The sequence below is a fragment of the Fringilla coelebs genome (assembly GCF_963513975.1).
Source record: "Fringilla coelebs genome assembly, chromosome: 24".
Lineage (NCBI taxonomy): Eukaryota > Metazoa > Chordata > Aves > Passeriformes > Fringillidae > Fringilla > Fringilla coelebs.
Genome location: NC_140050.1, coordinates 6,125,228 through 6,147,495, shown reverse-complemented (window position 1 = coordinate 6,147,495; position 22,268 = coordinate 6,125,228). Strand labels below are relative to the sequence as shown.

The window sequence follows — 22,268 nt, the reverse complement described above, 5'->3', positions numbered from 1 at the left end:
ACTGGGATCAGGAATGGGATCCAGGACTGGGACTTGGAATATGATCCAGGACTGGGATCCAGGGAAGGACGGGGGGTCACAGAGGGACAGACTGGGATCCTGGGGCTCCAGGCTTGCAGATTTTGGATTTTCCCTGGATAACCCCACCCTCCCCCCCTCACCCTGGAATGGTTTTAATTAAAAGCCAAGCCCTCCTCTCTATAATTAAAAAAAAATAGCAAAGAATCACATCAAGTATCCCAAAAAAGGAACCAAATCCAGCTTTTTTTCCCCTGAAAACCCTTGGAAAAGCCAGTTCCAGGGCAGCCTCCCACCCTAGAAAAAATCCCTCTCTTCCCAAAAAATTCCAAGGATTAAACCGAAGGAACAAACAAGTTTGATTTTATTTACAGACTCCGTGAAGAAAATTTTTATTTCCAGAGTTTTTTTTGTTTTCTTTCCCATTTTTAGGACAACAAAATCCAACTGGGTTTTTCCAAAGCGTGGTGCTGGAATTTTGTTGGATTTTTCCCAAGTGTGACTTTGGAATTTTGGGTCTTCATCATCCCAAAGCACAGGAGGTGTTGGCAAAATCCTTGGGAAGGGAATAAATCCCCTCCCCTGGATACATCAAATCCTGGAATTCCCAACGGATCCAGGCCAGATCCACCCATCCAGAGGCAAAACTGGAGGCACTGGTTCCCCAAATTCCCCAAAATCTCTTGGATTTGAGATTCCAAGACAAAAATCGAGGAATAAAAATCCCTCCCCCTCCTGGACCAGCACAAAATCTGCCATTCCCAAAAATCCCAAACTCCTTGGAATTGGAGTTCCTTGGGGAATTTTTGGGGCTGCTCAAAAACCCCTCCCTGTGTCCCCCCAAAAAAAGCTGGGAAAGCTTTTCCATGGGGGAAAGGAGGAGCTGTGATTCCAAAAAAAAAAGCCAGATAATATCAGGAGAAAAGAGATGGATAATGAAGTTTGGGATAAGAATTCCCAGGAAATCTGTTGGGAAAAGCCCTCCTCAGTAGTAAGGTCGCCGTGGGTTGTTCTGTAGGGAGGAAAAAAAAAACAATGGAAAAAATCATCAGGATTGGGGATTTTATCCCAAAAATCAGCACCTGGATTCTCTGGGAAAGCCACTGGAATGTGACATTTTCCAGGTTTTTTATCCCAAAATTAAAGGCAGCTTTTGGCTGGAGAGGGAAAAGGGAAAATCCAAGCTTGGTTTTGTTCCCTGGAAAATGGTAATTCCAAAGAAATCATGGGATTTGTGGAGGAGCTTCCCTTGGCAGGAGTTTAATTGGGATAAAACTGGGAATAAAACTGGGATTTAAATGGGGGAAAAAAAAAAAAGGGAAGGAGAATTCTGCAGGCAGGGAATTCCAGGAGGACGATTTGGTTCAGGATGAGGAGAGGAATTCCATCCCAGAGGAATTTCCCAGCTGCCAACATTCCCAGAGCTACGCCAGAGATTCCAGGGATTGGTCCCTGTGCCTGCCTGGGTTTGGGACACTCCTGTTCCAGGGGATCCATCCCTGCCCCGCTCCTGGGACCCTCCCTCATCACCGGCTCCTTCCCGTCCCCACCTCCCCTCAATCCATCAATCCCATCCCATGGATCCCACGGATCCCATCCCATGGATCCCATCCCTATCCCATGGATCCCATCCCATTCTATCCCATGGATCCCATCCCCATCCCATGGATCCCATCCCATGGATCCCATCCCCATCCCATGGATCCCATCCCATCTCATCCCACGGATCCCATCCCATGGATCCCAATTCTCCCCTAGCAGTGGGTTTGGCTGGGAGCCACACACCAGCATTAATCCCATCCCACTGCCATCATCCCATTCCTGCTATCCCAATCCCATTCCTGTTATCCCGTGATCCCCTACCAGCAGGTTGAGGTTGGGCTGGAAGCAGTATGCTGGCCTTGATCCTATCCTGATCCCAACCCCATTATCTCGATCCCATTCCTGTTATCCTGATCCCATTCCTGTTACCTCGATCCCATTCCTGTTATCTTGATCCCAATCCCGTTACCTCAATCCCATTCCCGTTATCCCAATCCCATTCCCGTTATCCCAATCCCATTCCCGTGCTCCCGTACCAGCGGGTTGGGCCGGAAGCGGTAGGCCAGCATTGATCCCATTATCCCATTCCCGTTATCCCAATCCCATTCCCGTTATCCCATTCCCATACCAGCGGGTTGGGCTGGAAGCGGTGTGCCAGCATTGACCCCATTATCCCAATCCCGTTATCCCAATCCCGTTATCCCATGCTCCCGTACCAGCGGGTTGGGCCGGAAGCGGTAGGCCAGCATTGATCCCATTATCCCATTCCCGTTATCCCAATCCCATTATCCTGTTATCCCAATCCCATTATCGCGTTATCCCATTCCCGTACCAGCGGGTTGGGCCAGAAGCGGTAGGCCAGCATTGATCCCATTCCCGTTATCCCAATCCCATTCCCGTTATCCCAATCCCGTTATCCCGTTATCCCATCCCCGTACCAGCGGGTTGGGCCGGAAGCAGTAGGCCAGCACTGACCCCGTTATCCCAATCCCATTATCCCGTTATCCCATGCTCCCATACCAGCGGGTTGGGCCGGAAGCGGTAGGCCAGCATTGACCCCGTTATCCCATTCCCGTTATCCCATTCCCGTTATCCCGTTATCCCATCCCCGTACCAGCGGGTTGGGCCGGAAGCAGTAGGCCAGCATTGATCCCGTTATCCCAATCCCATTATCCCGTTATCCCGTGCTCCCGTACCAGCGGGTTGGGCCGGAAGCGGTAGGCCAGCATTGATCCCATTCCCGTGATCCCAATCCCATTCCCGTTATCCCGTGATCCCATTCCCGTACCAGCGGGTTGGGCCGGAAGCGGTAGGCCAGCATTGACCCCGTTATCCCAATCCCGTTATCCCAATCCCGTTATCCCGTACCAGGGGGTTGGGCCGGAAGCGGTAGGCCAGCATTGATCCCGTTATCCCATTCCCGTTATCCCAATCCCATTCCCGTTATCCCAATCCCATTCCTGTGATCCCGTACCAGCGGGTTGGGCCGGAAGCGGTAGGCCAGCATTGATCCCATTCCCGTTATCCCAATCCCATTCCCGTTATCCCAATCCCATTCCCGTTATCCCAATCCCATTCCCGTTATCCCGTTCCCGTTATCCCGTACCAGCGGGTTGGGCCGGAAGCGGTAGGCCAGCATCATGCGCTTGCGGAAGGCCTCGTACTCGTCGTCCTCCTTGGTCAGCTCAGCCGGGCGCTCGATCCCGAACCCGGCCCCGTCCATGGTCGTGGTGCCCCTGCGGAAAACCGGGAACGGCGCGGTCACACCCCTGCCCCGGAATTCCCACGGGAACGGCGCGGTCACACCCCCACCCCGGAATTCCCACGGGAACGGCGCCCCCGGGACCTCCCTGGTCTCCTACCCAGATCCCCAGGTTTGGTGCTGGATGGAAGCAGGGACTGGTTTCATTTCCCAATTCCCTGGGAATCTGGATGGAAGCAGGGATTGGTTTCACTTCCCAAATCCCTGGGAATTTGGGTGGAAGCAGGGATTGGTTTCCTACCCGAAATCTCCAGGAATTTGGGTGGAAGCAGGGATTGGTTTCCTACCCAAAATCTCCGGGAATTTGGATGGAAGCAGGGATTGGTTTCATTTCCCAAATCCCTGGGAATGTGGATGGAATCAGAGATTGGTTTCCTACCCCAAATCCCCAGGAATTTGGATAGAAGCAGGGATTGGATTCCTACCCCAAATCCCGGGAATTTGGATAGAAACAGGGATTGGTTTCCTACCCCAAATCCCGGGAATTTGGATAGAAACAGGGATTGGATTCCTACCCCAAATCCCCAGGAATTTGGATAGAAGCAGGGATTGGTTTCCTACCCCAAATCCCTGGGAATTTGGATGGAAGCTGATCCACCTAAAGAAAACCTTTGGAATGCCCAAAGTGGGATCAAATCCCAACATTTCTGGGCATGGAATGAAACCAAGACTCGTAGGATCACACAAAGCTCTGATCCTGGCTGGAATGTCCTCCCCTGGACGTGCTTCCCACTGTTTTGTTTTAATATTTCCATGACTTTGTGACTCCAAGGAGAGCAAATATTCCCAGGAATTTCTGATTTTAAGGATTTAATCCTGTGAGAGAGGGGAGGTGCAGCCAGGAATTCTTAGAGCTGCACTTCCCTATGGAAATTTGGGTCAGAAATTCAGGATTTGAGGGCTCAGACAATTCCAGCTACCGCCACAAATCCAGGAGAAAATCCTCCCAAAAATATCAGGAATTTTTTCTTTTTTTCCCCGGGCTGAATTTTCCATGCTCAGGTGAGAAATCCCAGCTGGGCTGAGATTCCAGCAGGAATTCCAAAGGAATAATCCATAGGAACACTCACTTGCTGACAGGGTTTTTAATTCCCTGCCCATCGGATCCCAATCCTTCTCCTTCCTTCCATCCCATTTTCATCAGCATTTGGTATCCGATGTTTTCCACCGTCAGCTTGAATTCCTTGTACTCAGAATAATCCGGCTCCCGGCCCTCCTGCAGTGGGAAAAAGCAGGAAAAAGCAGGAAAAAAGGGGATTTTTTACTCCATGGATCACAGGAAAAGCAGTTTCATCCACCCCCAAACTGGGATTTTGGGAAAGAACCGCCAGGGTTTCCTGGGATTCCAACAACAGCTCCGGAATTCCAGGTTGTTCCCTGGATCTGGTTCTTTCCCAAGGCTGAATCCCAGGGAATGTCAGGCCCCGTGCTGGAAAACAGGGATCAGGCAGCTTCCAGGAATTCCAGGGTTTGGGAAGGACTGGAAGGTGCTGGAGTTGCACCATTCCCAAAAATTCCCATTTTTTTCCCAGCTTGGTACCCACTGACCCCAAAGAGGAACCGAGTGGAAGGTTTGTCTGGAATTCCAGAAAAATCCCAAACTGTGGAATTCCAGAGTGGAAAGGGACCTTCAAGCCCATCCAGACCCGTGGGCAGGGACACTTCCCATGATCCCAGGACGCTCCCAACATTCCTTGGACATTTCCAGGGATGAAGCAGCCACAGATCCTTTGGGAATTCCACCCCATTCCCTCCCAGCGAAGGAATTTTTCCCAAATATTGCCTCATTTCTGTGCTAACAGTGGGAATCTGATCCCTGTTTTTCTCTGCAGGAATGGAGCAAGGAGAGCTGGAGGAATTCCCAGAATCCCAGGAATCCTCACCTTGAGTGCCTTGAAGGTCTCCATGAACTTTTCCAGCTCGTCGGGCGGGAGGAAATCCCCGATGAAATGTTTCCCTCGGCCCATCTGGGTCAGCTGCTCCGCCCACTCTGGAAAAGCAGGATAACACCCAGGTCATGGAAAATCCCTTGGGATTCCTGGAGCATGACCTCCGGTCTTGTCCATCTCCCTAGGGATGGAATTCCCATCTGGAATTCCCAGTCCCACCCACTCCAGTGCCCCCCAGGGATGCAATTCCCCCTCTGGAATGGTTTGGGATGGGATTCCCCCCGGAATGCTGGTCCCACCCCGGAGGTGCTCCCAGGTGCCCAGCTCACAGGATAGGGATGGAATTCCCTCTGGAATTTCCAATCCCACCCACCCAGGTGCCCCCCAGGGATGGAATTCCCCCTCTGGAATTCCCAGTGCCACCCACCCCGGGTCTTGTCCATCTCCATGCGGCGCAGGCGGTGCTCCCAGGTGCCCAGGATAGAGATTGAATTCCCCTCCGGAATGCTGATCCCACCCACCCAGGTGCCCCCCAGGGATGGAATTCCCCCTCTGGAATTCCCAGTCCCACCCACTCCAGTGCCCCCTAGGAATGGAATTCCCCTCTGGAATTCCCAGTGCCACCCACCCCGGGTCTTGTCCATCTCCATGCGGCGCAGGCGGTGCTCCCAGGTGCCCAGCTCGCTGTCCACCTCCTCGTCGCTGTCGTAGCCGTGCTGGTGCTGCTGCAGCGCCCGCTCCCACAGCAGCTGCATCTCCTGCATGGCCCGCTTGTGCTTCATGATCATGTCGTACATCTGCTGCATCTGCAACGGCAGAGACAGCGGGGATGGGGATGGGAACGGGGATGGGGGCAACCGGGATGGGGCTGGGAACGGGGATGGGGGAACGGGGGAAACGGGGATGGGGCTAGGGGCAACCGGGATGGGGGAATGGGGATGGGGATGGGGCTGGGGGAAACAGGGATGGGGCTGGGGAAACGGGGATGGGGAAACGGGGATGGGGAAACGGGGATGGGGCTGGGGGAAACGGGGATGGGGCTGGGGGCAACCGGGATGGGGGAACGGGGATGGGGCTGGGGGAAATGGGGATGGGGGAACGGGGACGGGGCTGGGGGCAACCGGGGAAATGGGGATGGGGCAACCGGGATGGGGCTGGGGGCAACCGGGATGGGGCTGGGGGAAACCGGGATGGGGCTGGGGGAAACCGGGATGGGGCTGGGAACGGGGATGGGGGAACGGGGATGGGGCTGGGGGCAACCGGGATGGGGCTGGGGGCAACCGGGATGGGGCTGGGGGCAACCGGGGACGGGGCTGGGGGCAACCGGGGACGGGGCTGGGGGAAACCGGGGACGGGGCTGGGGGAAACCGGGGACGGGGCTGGGGGAAACCGGGGACGGGGCTGGGGGCAACCGGGGACGGGGCTGGGGGAAACCGGGGACGGGGCTGGGGGAAACCGGGGACGGGGCTGGGGGAAACCGGGGACGGGGCTGGGGGAAACCGGGGACGGGGCTGGAAGAAATGGGATTCAGGCTGGAAAAATGGGGCTTGTCCTGGGGGAAATGGGGTTTGGGCTGGGGAAACGGGGTCTGGGCTGGGGAAACGGGGTTTGTCCCGGGGAAAAATGGGGTTTGTCCTGGAAAAATGGAATTCAGCCTGGAAAAATTGGTTTTGTCCTGGGGAAAACAGGATTCAGGCTGGAAAAATGGGATTCAGGCTGGGAAAATGGGATTCAGGTTGGGAAAATGGGATTTGTCCCAGGAAAAATGAGATTCACCCCCAGAAAAGCTCCTCTGGGATTTCAGGGATGGAAAGGTCCTTATTCCCAAAGCCTCTGCTATTCCTGCTGATTCCAGCCCCATGCTTCTCCCAGGGAATCCATGATGGAAAAGCTTTGTTATTCCCACAGGAGGGAATTCAGGAAGGATTTTTGGGATTCACCTCCTGCTGCTCCTTCAGCTGCTTCTTCTGGGCCTCCGAGAGCTCCGTGACCCCCACCAGTCCCACGGGTTTGCCTTTCTCGTATCCCAGACCTTTCAGGTCCTGAACTGCAGGGAAAAAAAACCAGGGAAAAATCTGGGAGATGGGAAAAATCTCAAAGAGAGGGGAATGAAAGGGAATAAAAGGGTGGGAAAAGAAAAGAAATAGAATTCTGTTTGCAATTCCCACAGAGTGAAAGGAAAATAAAACCCACAGGGGAAAAAAATTGGATTGACAGCAGAAAACTCGATCCGTGCCCATCTCAGGAAATAAAAAACAACTCTGGAGCCACGAAATTCCCAGGAAAACCCAATCCCACTCACCTGAGAGGGGAGAGGGAGAATCCAGCTGCTGCACCAGCTGGGGGAGAGGCAATTCCACCTTTTCCTCCTCCGGCCCCCACCGGCTCTTCCTCTTCTTTTTGGTGCTGCCCGGAGCAGGACTTGGGCTCGCGGATGGATTTGGGGTCGTGGCAGGATTTGGGATTGCGGCTGGATTCGGGATCGGGGCAGAATTCGGGATTGGGGCCAGCTGATCCGGAGGGGAGGTGGAGGATGAGGAGGGGGCAGGAGAGGCCGAAGGAACGGGAAGAGCGGCGGGAACGACGGGAGAGGGAAGGGGAAGAGCCAGAGGTGGCGGGATGGGAATGGGGAGAGGGAGAGGGGAGGGCACGGGGAGAGGCGGGGGGAAGCACAGAGGGGAGGGAGAAGCCTCGGGACTGCTTTTCCTTTTGAGGCCGGATTCTCCGGGAAAAGGAGAGCCCCCGGGAAAAGGGGAATTCCCGGGAAAAGGGGAATTCCCGGGCAAAGGGGAGCCCCCGGGGGCAGCCCGGGCCCGGCGGAACTCCTCCAGCTTCTGGCGGTAGTAGCGGTGCCCTTTGCTGTGGGGCTCGTACAGGAACCTGCGAACAACAACGGGAGCAGCTGGGAATTCCTGCCGGGAATGCTCACGGCATCCCCGGGGCATCCCCGGGGCATTCCCAGCTCTCCAGCTCCACTTAGAGCTGGAATTCCTGCCGGGAATGCTCACGGCATCCCCGGGGCATTCCCGGCTCTCCAGCCCTACCCAGAGCTGCAATCCAGCCGTGGAATTCCTGCTTGGAATGCTCACAGCATCCCCGGGGCATTCCCAGCTCTCCAGCTCCACTCAGAGCTGGAATTCCTGCCTGGAATGCTCACGGCATCCCCGGGGCATCCCCAGGGCATTCCCAGCTCTTCAGCTCCACTCAGAGCTGCAATCCAGCTGTGGAATTCCTCCCTGGAAGACCCAGAACATTCCCAGAACATTCCCAGCTCTCCAGCTCCACTCAGAGCTGCAACCCAGCCGTGGAATTCCTGCCTGGAATGCTCACAGCATTCCCAGCTCTCCAGCCCTACCTGCCTGGAATGCCCAAAGCACTCTCAGAACATTCCCAGAACATTCCCAGAACATTCCTGACTCTCCAGCTCCACTCAGAGCAGGATCCAGCTGTGGAATTCCTGCCTGGAATGCCCAGAACATTCCCAGCACAGCATTCCTGGCTCTCCAGCTCCACTCAGAGCAGGATCCAGCTGTGGAATTCCTGCCTGGAATGCCCAGAGCATGCCCAGGACTTTCCTAGATCATTCCCAGCTCTCCAGGGTTGGGATCCAGCAGAGTTTCCTCAGGAATTTTCCTTCCTGCAATTCCCAGCTCTCCAGGGCTGAGATCCAGCGCTGGAATTTTCCTGCCTGGAATGCCCACAGCATTCCCAGAGCATTCCCAGCTCTCCTAGGCTGGGATCCAGCAGAGTTTCCTCAGGAATTTTCCTTCCTGCAGTGGCCAGAGCATTCCCAGCTCTCCAGGGCTGGGATCCAGCACTGGATTTTTCCCTCCTGCAATTCCCAGAGCATTCCCAGAGCATTCCCAGCTCTCCAGCACCATCCTGTGCATTCCTGCAGCCAGTGCAGCTTCCACTTGCATCAGGGAACACAATCCCATAAAGGAAAAACAGCCCCAAAAATCAGGAATGTGCTGATTCCTCTGCACCCCAAACCTGAGCACCTCGATTCTCGCCGCTCCAAAACCCCAACCTAAAAATTCCCAGGATTTTCCTTTGGAATTCCCTGGACAAAAAGCCCCCAAAATCAGGGATTTCCATATCTGAAGGCAGGGATGTCCCTGCTGTTCTGCAGGGCAAAGTTCCCACCTCAGCCCCCCAAACTTGAGCACCTCAAGTCCCACTTCTCTAAAACTACAATATCCTTGTAAACTCAGGATTCCCAGGATTTTCCCTGGGAATTCCCTGAAAAACAAGCCCCAAAAACCAGGAATTTTGCCCACCTGAAGGCAGAGTTGTCCCCATTGTTCTGCAGGGCAAAGTTCCCACCTCAGTCCACTCAGCCCCCCAAACCTGAGCACCTCGAGTCTCACTGCTCCAAAACCTCAACCTAAGAATTCCCAGGATTTTCCCTGGGAATTCCCAGGAAAACAAGCCCCAAAACCCAGGAATTTTGCCCACCTGAAGGCAGGGTTCTCCCTGTTGTTCTGCAGGGCAATGGCCTCCACCTCGGGCCCCCCTGCAGCCACGAACTGCGCCAGCTTCTCGGCCGAGTTGCGCGTCTCCTGGTCGGCTGGGGGGGAAACTTTAGGCAGGGATTAGTCCTGGGCCCAGCTCACCCCAGCCCAGCCTAACCCGGCCTAAGGACCCCAGAGAGGCCTAAAGTCGGGTTTAAAGGGGGAGAATTGGTACAAAATAACAGTTAAAAAGCGTGAAGTATCAGTTTGAATCTGAGTTTGGGAGTAGGGGTGGGGGCTAAGGATTCTCAGTGAGGCCTAAAGCCGGGTTTAAAGGGGGAGAACTGGGACAAAGGAATGGCTGAGAGGCACAAAAGCTTCAGTTTAAACCCAGGTTTGGAGCAGGGACAGGACTTAAGGATCCCAAGAGCACAGTTATGTCAAAAGCCAGGTTTAAAGTGGGGAGAGTGCTACAAGGAAAGCACAAAAACTTCAGTTTAGACCTGGCTTTGGGGAGCAGGGACGGGGCCTAAACCTGGCTTAAGGGCCCCAAGAACACGATTAGGCCAAATGTTGGGTTTAAAGCAGGAGAATTGGCACAAAGGAAGAGCTGAAAGCACAAAACCTTCAGCTTAGGCCTGGCTTTGGGGAGCAGGGATGGGAGAGATGAGAGGAACGGCAGCTTTGGCTCCCTAATCCCAAATTTTCCCTGTGCCAGGCACTTTTCTGGAGGATTAAACCACTTGGAATTAAGCCTAATTAAAGGTTTTGTCATTTTTCCACTCTATCAGGCACTTTTCCATAGGATTACAGCACCTGGAATTATCCCTAATTAAAAATTTTGGATTTTTCCATAGGATTACACCAGCCAGGATTATCCACATTTCAAGATTTTACCCCTGAATTACTCAGGAACAAAAGGAATTCCTTTGGAAAATCCCAAATTCCCTCTAAACCCACTTAACCCTCCTCTCCCTGCACCCCCTGGAGGCTTTTTCAGGGGAAATTCCCTATGGAAAATCCCAAATCTCACCTGGAAAAGGGTGGATACTCCAATCAAATCCAACAAAATATGAAGGGGAAAAAAAAATCCCCTTTTCCTAAATTTTCAGTACTGGAGAATTATTTTGGAATATTTTTGACAACTCCAAAAGAAAAAAAATCCCATTTAAAATCCCAGGAATATTTTGAGAATCCACATTTTTTGGCAGGAGGATTTGATTCTCCTTCCAGCTGGGAATTCTCTTTCCAGCCCAATCCCAAATCAACCCCAAATTTCCCTCCTGCTGTTCCCATTCCCAGATTTTAGTGGGAATTACCTTTTTGGGAAGAGGCTGCCTGGGAATTTTGATTTTCTTTCCTTATTTCTGCCACTTTCTTCCTGTAGTAAAGGAATTCTCTGCTGTTCTTATCATGCAAAAACCTGGGAAAAAGAAAAAAAAAAAAAGTGGAATAATTGTCCAAATAATAAAATTCTGGGATAGAAACAGCTCCAATTCCCACATGGAAAAATGGAGGAATTACTCAGAATGCATCTTAAACAAGGAATTCCAAATTTTCTCCCTTCTGGGAAGAACAATGAACTAACACCTTCGCCCCTCAAACCCAAACATTTCCTCCCCTCAAATCCCAAATCTTCACCCTTAAATCCAAACAGTTTCTCCCCTCAAATCCCAAATCTGAGCTCCACTCAAATCCAAACATTTTCTCCCCTCAGATCCCAAATTTGAGCTCCACTCAGATCCCAACTCTGAGCTCCACTCAGATCCAAACATTTTCTCTTCTCAAACCCCAAATTTCCCCCTTTCAACCCCCAAACTTCCCCCTTTCAACCCCCAAATTTTCCCCCCTCAACCCCCAAATTTTCCCCCTTCCAACCCCCAAATCTCCCCCTTCCAACCCCCAAATCTCCCCCCCTTCAAACCCCAAATTCCCCCCCTCAACCCCCAAACTTCCCCCTCTCAACCCCCAAATCTCCCCCTTCCAACCCCCAAATCTCCCCCTTTCAAACCCCAAACTTCCCCCTTTCAACCCCCAAATTTCCCCCTTTCAACCCCCAAACTTACCCCCTTCAAACCCCAAATTTCCCCCTTTCAAACCCCAAATTTCCCCCTTTCAAACCCCAAATTTCCCCCTCCCAACCCCCAAATTCCCCCCCTGAAGGAAGAACACCACACCCACCCCCAGCCTTAAATCCCAAATTTGAGCTCCACTCAAATCCAAACATTTTCTCTTCACAAACCCCAAATTTCTCCCTTCAAACCCCAAATTTTCCCCCCTCATATCCCAAATCTGAGCTCCACTCAAATCCCAAATCTGAGCTCCAATCAAATCCAAACATTTTCTCCACTCAAATCCCAAATTTTCTCCCCTCAAATCCCAAATTTTCTCCCCTCAAATCCCAAATTTGAGCTTCACTCAAATGCCAACATTTTCCCCTCTCAACCCCCAAATTTCCCCCTCTCAACCCCCAAATTTCCCCCCTTCCAAACCCCAAATCTCCCCCTTTCAACCCCCAAATTCCCCCCCTCAAACCCCATATTTCCCCCTCTCAACCCCCAAATTTCCCCCTTTCAAACCCCAAATTTCCCCCTCTCAAACCCCAAATTCCCCCCTGAAGGAAGAACAGCACACCCACCCCCAGCCTTAAATCCCAAATTTGAGCTCCACTCAAATCCAAACATTTTCTCTTCACAACCCCCAAATTTCTCCCTTCAAACCCCAAATTTTCCCCCCTCATATTCCAAATCTGAGCTCCACTCAAATCCCAAATCTGAGCTCCACTCAAATCCAAACATTTTCTCCACTCAAATCCCAAATTTGAGCTCCACTCAAATGCCAACATTTTCCTCTCTCAAACCCGAAATTTCCCCCCTCAAACCCCAAATTTCCCCCCTTGAATTCCAAATTTTCCCCCCTCAAATCCCAAACTTGAGCTCCACTCAGATCCCAAATTTGAGCTCCACTCAAATCCAAATATTTTCTCTTCTCAACCCCCAAATTTCCCCCTTTCAAACCCCAAATTCCCCCCCCTCAAACCCCATATTTCCCCCTCTCAACCCCCAAATTTCCCCCCTTTCAAACCCCAAATTTCCCCCTCTCAACCCCCAAATCTCCCCCTCTCAACCCCCAAATCTCCCCCTCTCAACCCCCATATTTCCCCCTTTAAAACCCCAAATTCCCCTCTCAACCCCCAAATTTCCCCCTCTCAACCCCCAAACTTCCCCCTTTCAACCCCCAAATTTCCCCCTCTCAACCCCCAAATCCCAGACTCACGAGAAAGCAGGATTGTCCTTGTAGTCCTCCATGGCCACCTTCTCCAGCTCGGGGCCGCCCTCAGCCACGAACCTGGCCAGCTTTTCCACCACCTGCCGCGTCTCCGAGTCCTCTGGGGGCAAAACTTTAAGGAGGCTGTCAGTACTTGGGGTTCAAGTGCCCCCACAACGGGAAACAGGGAATTACTGCCGGGAACCACGGAGCAAGATGGGGAGAGAAAGGATGAGAGGGGGCAGGCAGTTGTAGAAAGGTCGTTCACAGCAAAAATTCGGATTTTTCTGAGCTCTCCCCATGGGGAAATCTAAAGTTTGGGGTGGGGTGAAAGCTCAGCTCGTTCCCGCTTTTTTTGCTGGCCTGAGATTTCCTGGGATGCTTTTTCGCAGCTTTTTTGGGAATTCCAGACCGTTCCAGCCAGGAATTCCCTCCCAAAATTCCCCCTCCCTCAGTTTGAAGCTATTCCCTGGGCCCTAGAATTCCATCCCTTACCCCAAATTCTCTGCAGGTCTCCTGGAGCCCTTTCAGCCCTTGGAATTTCTCTCCTCCAATCTTTCCCAGGGATAGCCACAGCTCCTCTGGGAATTCCAGCCCATTCCAGCCAGGAATTCCCTCCCAAAATTCCCCTCCCTCAGTTTGAAGCCATTCCCTGGAATTCCATCCCTTATCCCAAATTCTCTGCAGCTCTCCTGGAGCCCTTTCAGACTCTGAGATCTCCAGGGAATTTCCCTCCTCCAACTTTTCCATGATCATTCCCAGGGATCCAGAGGCAGCCACAGCTTTCCTGGGAATTCCAGCCCAAATTCTCCTTTCTCAGTTTAAATCCATTCCCTGGGTCCTGGAATTCCCATCCCAAATCCATTCCCTGGGCCCTGGAATTCCCAAATCCCAAACCCATTCCCTGGCTCCTGTCCCTCCACCCCTCATCCCAAATCCCTCTCCAGCTCTCCTGGAGCCCCTTTAGGCTCTGGAAGCAGCTCCAAGGTTTCCCTGGAGGCTTCTCCCACTTTCCTTGGATATTCCAGGGATTGGGAATCCACCAGCCCACCCCAGTTTGGAGGTTTCCACTGCACCCAGTTCATCCCAGCTTGAACTGTGGCAGAATTGGCTCCCACTGGATTTGTTCCTGACAAATCCCAGCAAGGAAAGAGCAGGAATTTGGTTTTAATCCAGATTCCAGCTGCCAAGCCCTTCCCAGAACATTCCCAGAACTCCAAAAACCCTGGAGTTTGGCTTCTGGGCCCAGGAATTCCCAGAGGGACCACGGAGTGGGAATAAATCCAGGGATTTTGGGGAATTTTGGGAGGCCAGAGCAGAGCCATCCCCGCTGATCCAACGGGACCAGCCCCAAAATCCTGAAATGAAGGCAAACCCACCTCAGCTCCCTGCATTTTTCCCAGCCCATTTCACGCTCCAATCCCAAATTCCCAGGATTATGCTGGTACAAATCCCAGCAGAAAGGACTCTGTGGGATTTTAGGGATGGATAAATGAAGGCACAAAGCCGAGTGTGACTGGCTGAGCTCCTTTTATCCATTAAAACCCACCCGTGAAATTCCCATTCTGAGGCAGATCTGCCTCGGGGCTTCCTGCCCTGGATTATCCCAATAAAACACGGGATAATTCCTGCCATGTCCTTGTTTTTCCAGGCATTCAGGACCTACAGGTGAGATTTTTTACCTGGATTTTGGATTTTACCTGGGCACAATTCCATGCTGGAGGCGTCGTTTATGTTATATATTCACACACACAGATTTTTCCTAAACTAATTCCTCATTTTCCAGCACTTAAACCCCTTAAAATCCCATTTTAAGGACAAGAATCAGGACTTCCTGGAGAGCCCAGCACTTGGCACAACATTCCAAAGGTGCAAATGAGAATTTGAGGGAATCGTGTCCCAAACTGAGCCCCTATCCAGGAAGGAATCCTGGCCCTCCCTGACCCCTATCCCAGGATAAATTCACCCAACTTCCCACTGGGCCTGAGAGAATTCTATCCCAAAATGTTCCAGAACCCAAATCCCACCCCCTTCCCCACTGGGCCTGAGGGAATTCTATCCCAAAATGATCCCATTCCCCACTGGGCCTGAGGGAATTCTATCCCAAAATGTCCCAGGATCTGAATCCCACCCCATTCCCCACTGGGCCTGAGGGAATCCTGCCCCCACTGAACCCCCATCCCAGGATCTGAATCCCACCCCATTCCTGAGAGGAACTGAGGGAATCCTGCCCAAGGATCTGAATCCCACCCCATTCCTGAGAGGAACTGAGGGAATCCTGCCCCAGGATCTGAATCCCACCCCATTCCTGAGAGGAACTGAGGGAATCCTGCCCCAGGATCTGAATCCCACCCCATTTCCTAGGGGGACTGAGGGAATCCTGCCCCCACTGAACCCCTATCCCAGGATCTGAATCCCACCCCATTCCCCACTGGGCCTGAGGGAATTCTATCCCAAAATGATCCCATTCCCCACTGGGCCTGAGGGAATCCTGCTCCCACTGAACCCCTATCCCAGGATCTGAATCCCACTCAATTCCCTAGGGAAACTGAGGGAATTCTGCCCCAGGATCTGAATCCCACCCCATTCCCTAGGGAAACTGAGGGAATCCTGCCCCAGGATCTGAATCCCACCCCATTCCTGAGAGGAACCGAGGGAATCCTGCTCCCACTGAACCCCTATCCCAGGATCTGATTCCCACCCCATTCCCCACTGGGCCTGAGGGAATTCTATCCCAAAATGTCCCAGGATCTGAATCCCACCCCATTCCCCACTGGGCCTGAGGGAATCCTGCCCCCACTGAACCCCTATCCCAGGACAGGCATTCCCAGCTCCAGCACCAGAGCAGGAGCTACCACTGACCTTTAATCTCCAACCACTGCTCGTAATCCTCCTCCTCATCCTCATCGGGGCCCTGGAAGACGCTGAGGCGGCTGAGGACGGGGCTGGCTTTGGGCTGGGAGAGGCTCCGGGCCTGCAGCATCCGGCTCAGGGCCTGCCCCGGCCTCTTCCCCAGCAGCACCGGCTTCTTCCCGGGGTGTGGGGCTGGGGCATTCCCGGGGGTGTTGGGGGCATTTGGGGCACTTTCTGTGGAGAAAATAAAAGGAAATTATCCTTAGGGATTTTGGTTTGGGCTGGGAGAGGCTCCAGGCCTGCAGCATCCAGCTCAGGGCCTGCCCCGGCCTCTTCCCCAGCAGCACCGGCTTCTTCCCGGGGTGTGGGGCTGGGGCATTCCCAGGGGTGTTGGGGGCATTTGGGGCACTTTCTGTGGAGAAAGGAAAAGGAAATTATCCTTTTGAATTCAGGGGTTGGGGTGTGAGAGGCTCTGGGCCTGCAGCATCCGGCTCAGGGCCTGCCCCGGCCTCTTCCCCAGCAGCACCGGCTTCTTCCCCAGGTGTGGGGCTGGGGCATTCCCGGGGGTGTTGGGGGCACTTGGGGCACTTTCTGTGGAGAATATAAAAGGAAATTATCCTTTGGAATTCAGGGGTTGGGGTGTGAGAGACGCCGGGCCTGCAGCATCCGGCTCAGGGCCTGCCCCGGCTGCTTCCTCAGCTTCTTCCCCAGGTGTGGGGCTCAGGCATTCCCAGAGTTTTTGGGGGGGATTCAGGGCAGTTTCTGAGGGGAGAATAAACAGGAAATTATTCCTAAAGTGCTGGCTTTGGGGTGGGAAAGGCTCCAAGCCTGGAGCATCTGGTTCAAGGCCTGCTTAGGCTGTTTCTTTCTGGGGTTTGGAGCTGGGGCGTTCCCGGAGTTGTTGGAATTGTTCGGGGACTTTTTCTGTGGAGAAAATTAAATTATTCCTGGGAATCTTGGGGTTTGGGCTGGGGTATTTCCTGGAATTGTTAAGGGGATTTAGGGTGTTTTCTGAGGAGAGGAGAAAGGGAAATTCCTCCTTGAAATCCCAGGTTTGGGCTGGGAGAGGCTCCAGGTCCGCCTCAGTTTGGAGCTGGGGCATTCCCAGAATTTTTTGGGGGAAATTTGGGGCAGTTTCTGAGGGGAGAATGAAGGGGACAGAGTTCCAGGGAACCCCAGGTTTGGCTTGGGAAAGGAAGGACCTACCAGCATTGGATTTTTCCCTCTGGAGCTTGAGGAATTGCTGCAGGAAGCTGCCATCATTGACAAACTTGTTGGACACGGAGGCCTCGCTCTCGGAGCCATCGTCGCTGAGCGGGGACAGGAAAACAGGAGCTGGGATTTGGGAGCTTCCCTGCCCTTCCCACGAGGGATTTGGGACAGGAACAACTCCTGGAATCGGTCATTTTCCTCACCTACCAATGAATTCCCCTAAGAACTCCAAATCTTCTTCCTCCTCCATTAAAATTAGGATTTTCCTTCCCTTGCTCCAGCTAAACTGGGATTTTCTTACCCTTGCTCCAGTACAACTGGGATTTTTGCTCCCTAACCCACCAAAACTGTGATTTTCCTCCTTCTGCTCCATTAAAATTAGGATTTTCCTTCCCTGCTCCATTAAAAGTGGGATTTTCCCCGCTCAGCTCCACCAAAACTGGGATATTCCCCCCCTCAGCTCCACCAAAACTGGGATATTCCGTCCCTGCCCCATTAAAACTGGGATTTTCCCCCCTCAGCTCCACCAAAACTGGGATTTTCCTCCCTCAGCTCCACCAAAACTGGGATTTTCCTCCCTCAGCTCCACCAAAACTGGGATTTTCCTTCCCTGTTCCATTAAAACTGGGATTTTCCTTCCCTGCCCCATTAAAACTGGGATTTTTCCTCCCTCAGCTCCACCAAAACCGGAATTTTCCTCCCTCAGCTTCACCAAAACTGGAATTTTCCCCCCTCAGCTCCAAAACTGGAACTTTTTCCCCTCAGCTCCACCAAAACTGGGATTTTCCCCCCTCACCTCCACCAAAACTGGGATTTTCCCCCCTCAGCTCCACCAAAACTGCGATTTTCCCCCCTCACCTCCACCAAAACTGCGATTTTCCTTCCCTGCCCCATTAAAACTGGGATTTCCCCCCCTGAGCTCCACCAAAACTGGGATTTTCCCCCCTCAGCTCTACCAAAACTGCAATTTTCCCCCCTCAGCTCCACCAGAACTGGAATTTTCCCCCCCTCAGCTCCACCAGAACTGGGATTTTCCCCCCTCAGCTCCACCAAAACTGGGATTTTCCCCCCTCAGCTCCACCAAAACTGGGATTTTCCTCCCTCAGCTTCACCAAAACTGGAATTTTCCCCCCTCAGCTCCAAAACTGGAACTTTTTCCCCTCAGCTCCACCAAAACTGGGATTTTCCCCCCTCACCTCCACCAAAACTGGGATTTTCCCCCCTCAGCTCCACCAAAACTGCGATTTTCCCCCCTCACCTCCACCAAAACTGCGATTTTCCTTCCCTGCCCCATTAAAACTGGGATTTCCCCCCCTGAGCTCCACCAAAACTGGGATTTTCCCCCCTCAGCTCTACCAAAACTGCAATTTTCCCCCCTCAGCTCCACCAGAACTGGAATTTTCCCCCCCTCAGCTCCACCAGAACTGGGATTTTCCCCCCTCAGCTCCACCAAAACTGGGATTTTCCCCCCTCAGCTCCACCAAAACTGGGATTTTCCTCCCTCAGGTCCACCAAAACTGGGATATTTCCCCCTCAGCTCCACCAGAACTGGGATTTTCCCCCCCTCAGCTCCACCAGAACTGCGATTTCCCCCCTCACCCCTACCAAAACTGGAATTCTCCCCCTTCACCTCCACCAGAACTGGGATTTTCTCCCCTCTGCTCCATTAAAATTGGGATTTTCCCCCTCAGCTCCACCAAAACTGGGATTTTCCCCCCGCAGCTCCACCAAAACTGGGATTTTCCTTCCCTGTTCCATTAAAATTGGGATTTTCCCCCCTCAGCTCCACCAAAACTGGGATTTTCCCCCCTCAGCTCCACCAAAACTGGGATTTTCCCCCCCCAGCTCCACCAGAACTGTGATTTTCCCCCCTCAGCTCCCCAGTCCCCCATTTGTGGTGGGCAGATTCCCGGGATCCCCACGTACTCTCCGAGCAGCGGGAGCTGCGGGATGCTGAGGGAGTTCTGCCGCGCCTGCTGCTCCAGCCGCGCCTCGATCTCCCGTTTCTTCTGGGCAATCAGCTCCTCCTGCTGCAGGATGTTCACGCTCGTCTTGGCCGACTTGGACTGGGACACGCCGAACCACCGGCTCGCCTTCCCTGAGGGAAAAGGGCGGGAATTAACTCGGGAATTCTCCGGAATCGGGGGCCATTCCCTCTGAGGGAAAAGGGCGGGAATTGTCCAGGAATCAGGGGCCATTCCCTGAGGGAAAAGGGCGGGAATTAGCAGGGGAATTATCCAGGAATCAGCGGCCATTCCCTCCGAGGGAAAAGGGCAGGAATTAACTCGGGAATTGTCTGGAATCGGGGGCCGTTCCCAGAGGGAAAAGGGCGGGAATTAGTGCAGGAACTGTCCAGAATCAGGGGCCATTCCCTGAGGGAAAAGGGCGGGAATTAACTCGGGAACTGTCCGGAATCCATTCCCTGAAGGAAAAGGGCGGGAATTGTCCAGGAATGAGGGGCCATTCCCTGAGGAAAAAGGGCGGGAATTAACCCGGGAATTGTCCAGAATCAGGGGCCATTCCCTGAGGAAAAAGGGCGGGAATTAACCCGGGAATTGTCCAGAATCAGGGGCCATTCCCTGAGGGAAAAGGGCGGGAATTAACTCGGGAACTGTCTGGAATCAGGGGCCATTCCCTCTGAGGGAAAAGGTGGGAATTAACTCGGGAATTGTCCAGAATCAGGGGCCATTCCCTGAGGGAAAAGGGTGGGAATTAACTCGGGAACTGTCTGGAATCAGCGGCCATTCCCTCTGGGGGAAAAGGGCGGGAATTGTCCAGGAATCAGGGGCCATTCCCTGAGGGAAAAGGGCGGGAATGAGCAGGGGAATTATTCAGGAAACAGCGGCCATTCCTTCTGAGGGAAAAGGGCAGGAATTAACTCGGGAACTGTCCAGAATCAGGGGCGCATTCCCTGAGGGAAAAGGGCGGGAATTAACTTGGGAATTCTCCAGAATCGGGGGCCATTCGCAGAGGGAAAAGGGCGGGAATTAACCCAGGAATTGTCCAGAATCAGGGGCCATTCCCTGAGGGAAAAGGTGGGAATTAGCATGGAAATTATCTGGAATCAGGGGCACATTCCCTGAGAGAAAAGGGCGGGAATTAGCGCAGGAACTGTCCAGAATCAGGGGCCATTCTCTGAGGGAAAAGGGCGGGAATTAACTCGGGAATTGTCCAGAATCAGGGGCGCATTCCCTGAGGGAAAAGGGCGGGAATTGTCCAGGAATCAGGGGCCATTCCCTCTGAGGGAAAAGGGTGGGAATTAACTCAGGAACTGTCCAGAATCAGGGGCGCATTCCCTGAGGGAAAAGGGTGGGAATTAACTCGGGAATTGTCCAGAATCAGGGGCCATTCCCTCTGAGGGAAAAGGTGGGAATTAGCAGGGAAATTGTCTGGAATCAGGGGCCATTCCCTGAGGGAAAAGGGCGGGAATTGTCTAGAATCAGGGACCATTCCCTCTGAGGGAAAAGGGTGGGAATTAACCCGGGAACTGTCCGGAATAAGGGGCCATTCCCTCCGAGGGAAAAGGGCGGGAATTAACTCGGGAATTGTCTGGAATCGGGGGCCATTCCCAGAGGGAAAAGGGCGGGAATTAGCGCAGGAACTGTCCAGAATCAGGGACCATTCCCTCTGAGGGAAAAGGGTGGGAATTGTCCAGAATCAGGGACCATTCCCTCTGAGGGAAAAGGGTGGGAATTAACTCGGGAACTGTCCAGAATCAGGGACCATTCCCTGAGGGAAAAGGGCGGGAACTAACATGGGAATTGTCCAGAATCAGCAGCCATTCCCTGAGGGAAAAGAGCCAGGAATTAACTCGGAAATTGTCTGGAATCGGGGGCCATTCCCAGAGGGAAAAGGGCGGGAATTAGCACAGGAACTGTCCAGAATCAGGGGCCATTCCCTGAGGGAAAAGGGCGGGAATTAGCACGGGAACTGTCTGGAATAAGGGGCCATTCCCTGAGGGAAAAGGGCAGGAATTAGCTCGGGAATTGTCCAGAATCAGGGGCCATTCCCTGAGGGAAAAGGGTGGGAATTGTCCAGGAATCAGGTGTCCATTCCCTGAGGGAAAAGGGTGGGAATTGTCCAGGAATCAGGTGTCCATTCCCTGAGGGAAAAGGGTGGGAATTAGCCTGGGAATCGCCTGGAGCGAGGGGCGCATTCCCTGAGGGAAAAGGGCGGGATTTAACAGGGATCATCCCAAATCAAGGGGCGCATTCCCTGAGGAAAAAAGGCAGGATTGGAGTAGGGACCATCCAGAATTCAGCTTTCCTGAGGGAAACGGAGGGAATTAGTAAGGAGATCATCCCAAACCAAGGCTGGTCTTCCCTGTGGAAGAAGGAGGGAATGATCAGGGATCATCCTGAATCAAGGGGCACCTTTCCTGAAGGAAAAAGGTGGGATTTAGCAGGGAAACCATCCCAAATCAAGGCTCCTATCTCCTACGGGAAAAGAGGGGAGATTAACATGGGCATCATCCCGGAACAAGGCTTGCTCTCCCTGTGGGAAAAGGGAAGGAATGAACTGTGGGATCATCCCAAACTTAACTTCCCAATAGAAAAAAAAAGGAAAAAAAAAATCAGCAGTGGGGTCTCCACAAACCATCCGCTCAGCTTTCCTACGGGAAAAGAGGGAGGGAATGAACAGCTGGGTTTCCTGTGGGAAAAGGAGAGGAAAAATCAAAAGTGAAGCCTCCCCGAAATACCAGCTTTGCTTCCCTGGGGGAAAAGAGAAGGAAAAATAACAGGGAGAACACCCCGGACCCCATGCTCGGTTTTCCTGTGGGAAAACGGGGGGAAATTAACAGAGGAGCCATCCCGAACCAGCAGCCCAGCTTCCCTAGGGGAAAAACGAGCCGGGAACGAACGCGGGGATCCATCCCGAACTCTCGGCTAGCTCCGCTGCGGGAAAAAAGGAGCGAATTTAACGGGGGGGGCTTCCCCCAGCCCCCGACTCTACCGGCACACCCCCACCCCGGGCGCACACCCCCACCCCCGGCTCACGGAGCCCCGGGAGCGGTGGGGCCGAGCCGGGGAATGGCAGCGAGCGGGAGGAGTGGGGCAGAGACGCGGGAGGAGCGGGGCAGAACCGGGAGCGGCAGGAGCCGCCCGGGCCGGGCCGTACCTGGCGCATCCCTGTGGTTGTCCATTTTGGAGCCCCCGTCCCAGCATGCCCCGCGCCGGGCGCGCCGCGCCGGGGGCCGCGGCCCTGCACGCCCCCTGGGAGATGTAGTCCTTCAAGGGGCCGTCCCGCAGCTCTCCCCGCTCCTCCCGCCGC

The 22,268-nt window shown here is 53.5% G+C and overlaps 1 protein-coding gene across 3 annotated transcripts; it reads right to left on the bottom strand.

The window, feature by feature from the left end:
* Positions 1–377: 377 nt before the first annotated feature.
* Positions 378–22,146, bottom strand: SUGP1 (SURP and G-patch domain containing 1). Of its 3 annotated transcripts, none has more exons than XM_084221102.1 (14): positions 22,116–22,146; positions 18,924–19,095; positions 16,992–17,095; positions 15,795–16,019; positions 12,942–13,065; positions 10,985–11,088; positions 9,670–9,793; positions 7,514–8,091; positions 7,152–7,258; positions 5,840–6,017; positions 5,206–5,312; positions 4,393–4,538; positions 3,167–3,296; positions 378–1,030 (listed from the first exon to the last, which is right to left on the bottom strand). In XM_084221102.1, exons 1-14 carry the CDS (start codon positions 22,138–22,140, stop codon positions 1,004–1,006), a joined length of 2,151 nt encoding a protein of 716 aa, XP_084077228.1. In that variant the 5' UTR covers positions 22,141–22,146; the 3' UTR covers positions 378–1,003. The 3 variants fall into 3 exon arrangements, with proteins under 3 accessions (XP_084077228.1, XP_084077230.1, XP_084077229.1); XM_084221104.1 differs by having other exon boundaries at positions 9,670–9,781; XM_084221103.1 differs by having other exon boundaries at positions 12,942–13,053.
* Between the last annotated feature and the right edge of the window lie 122 nt (positions 22,147–22,268).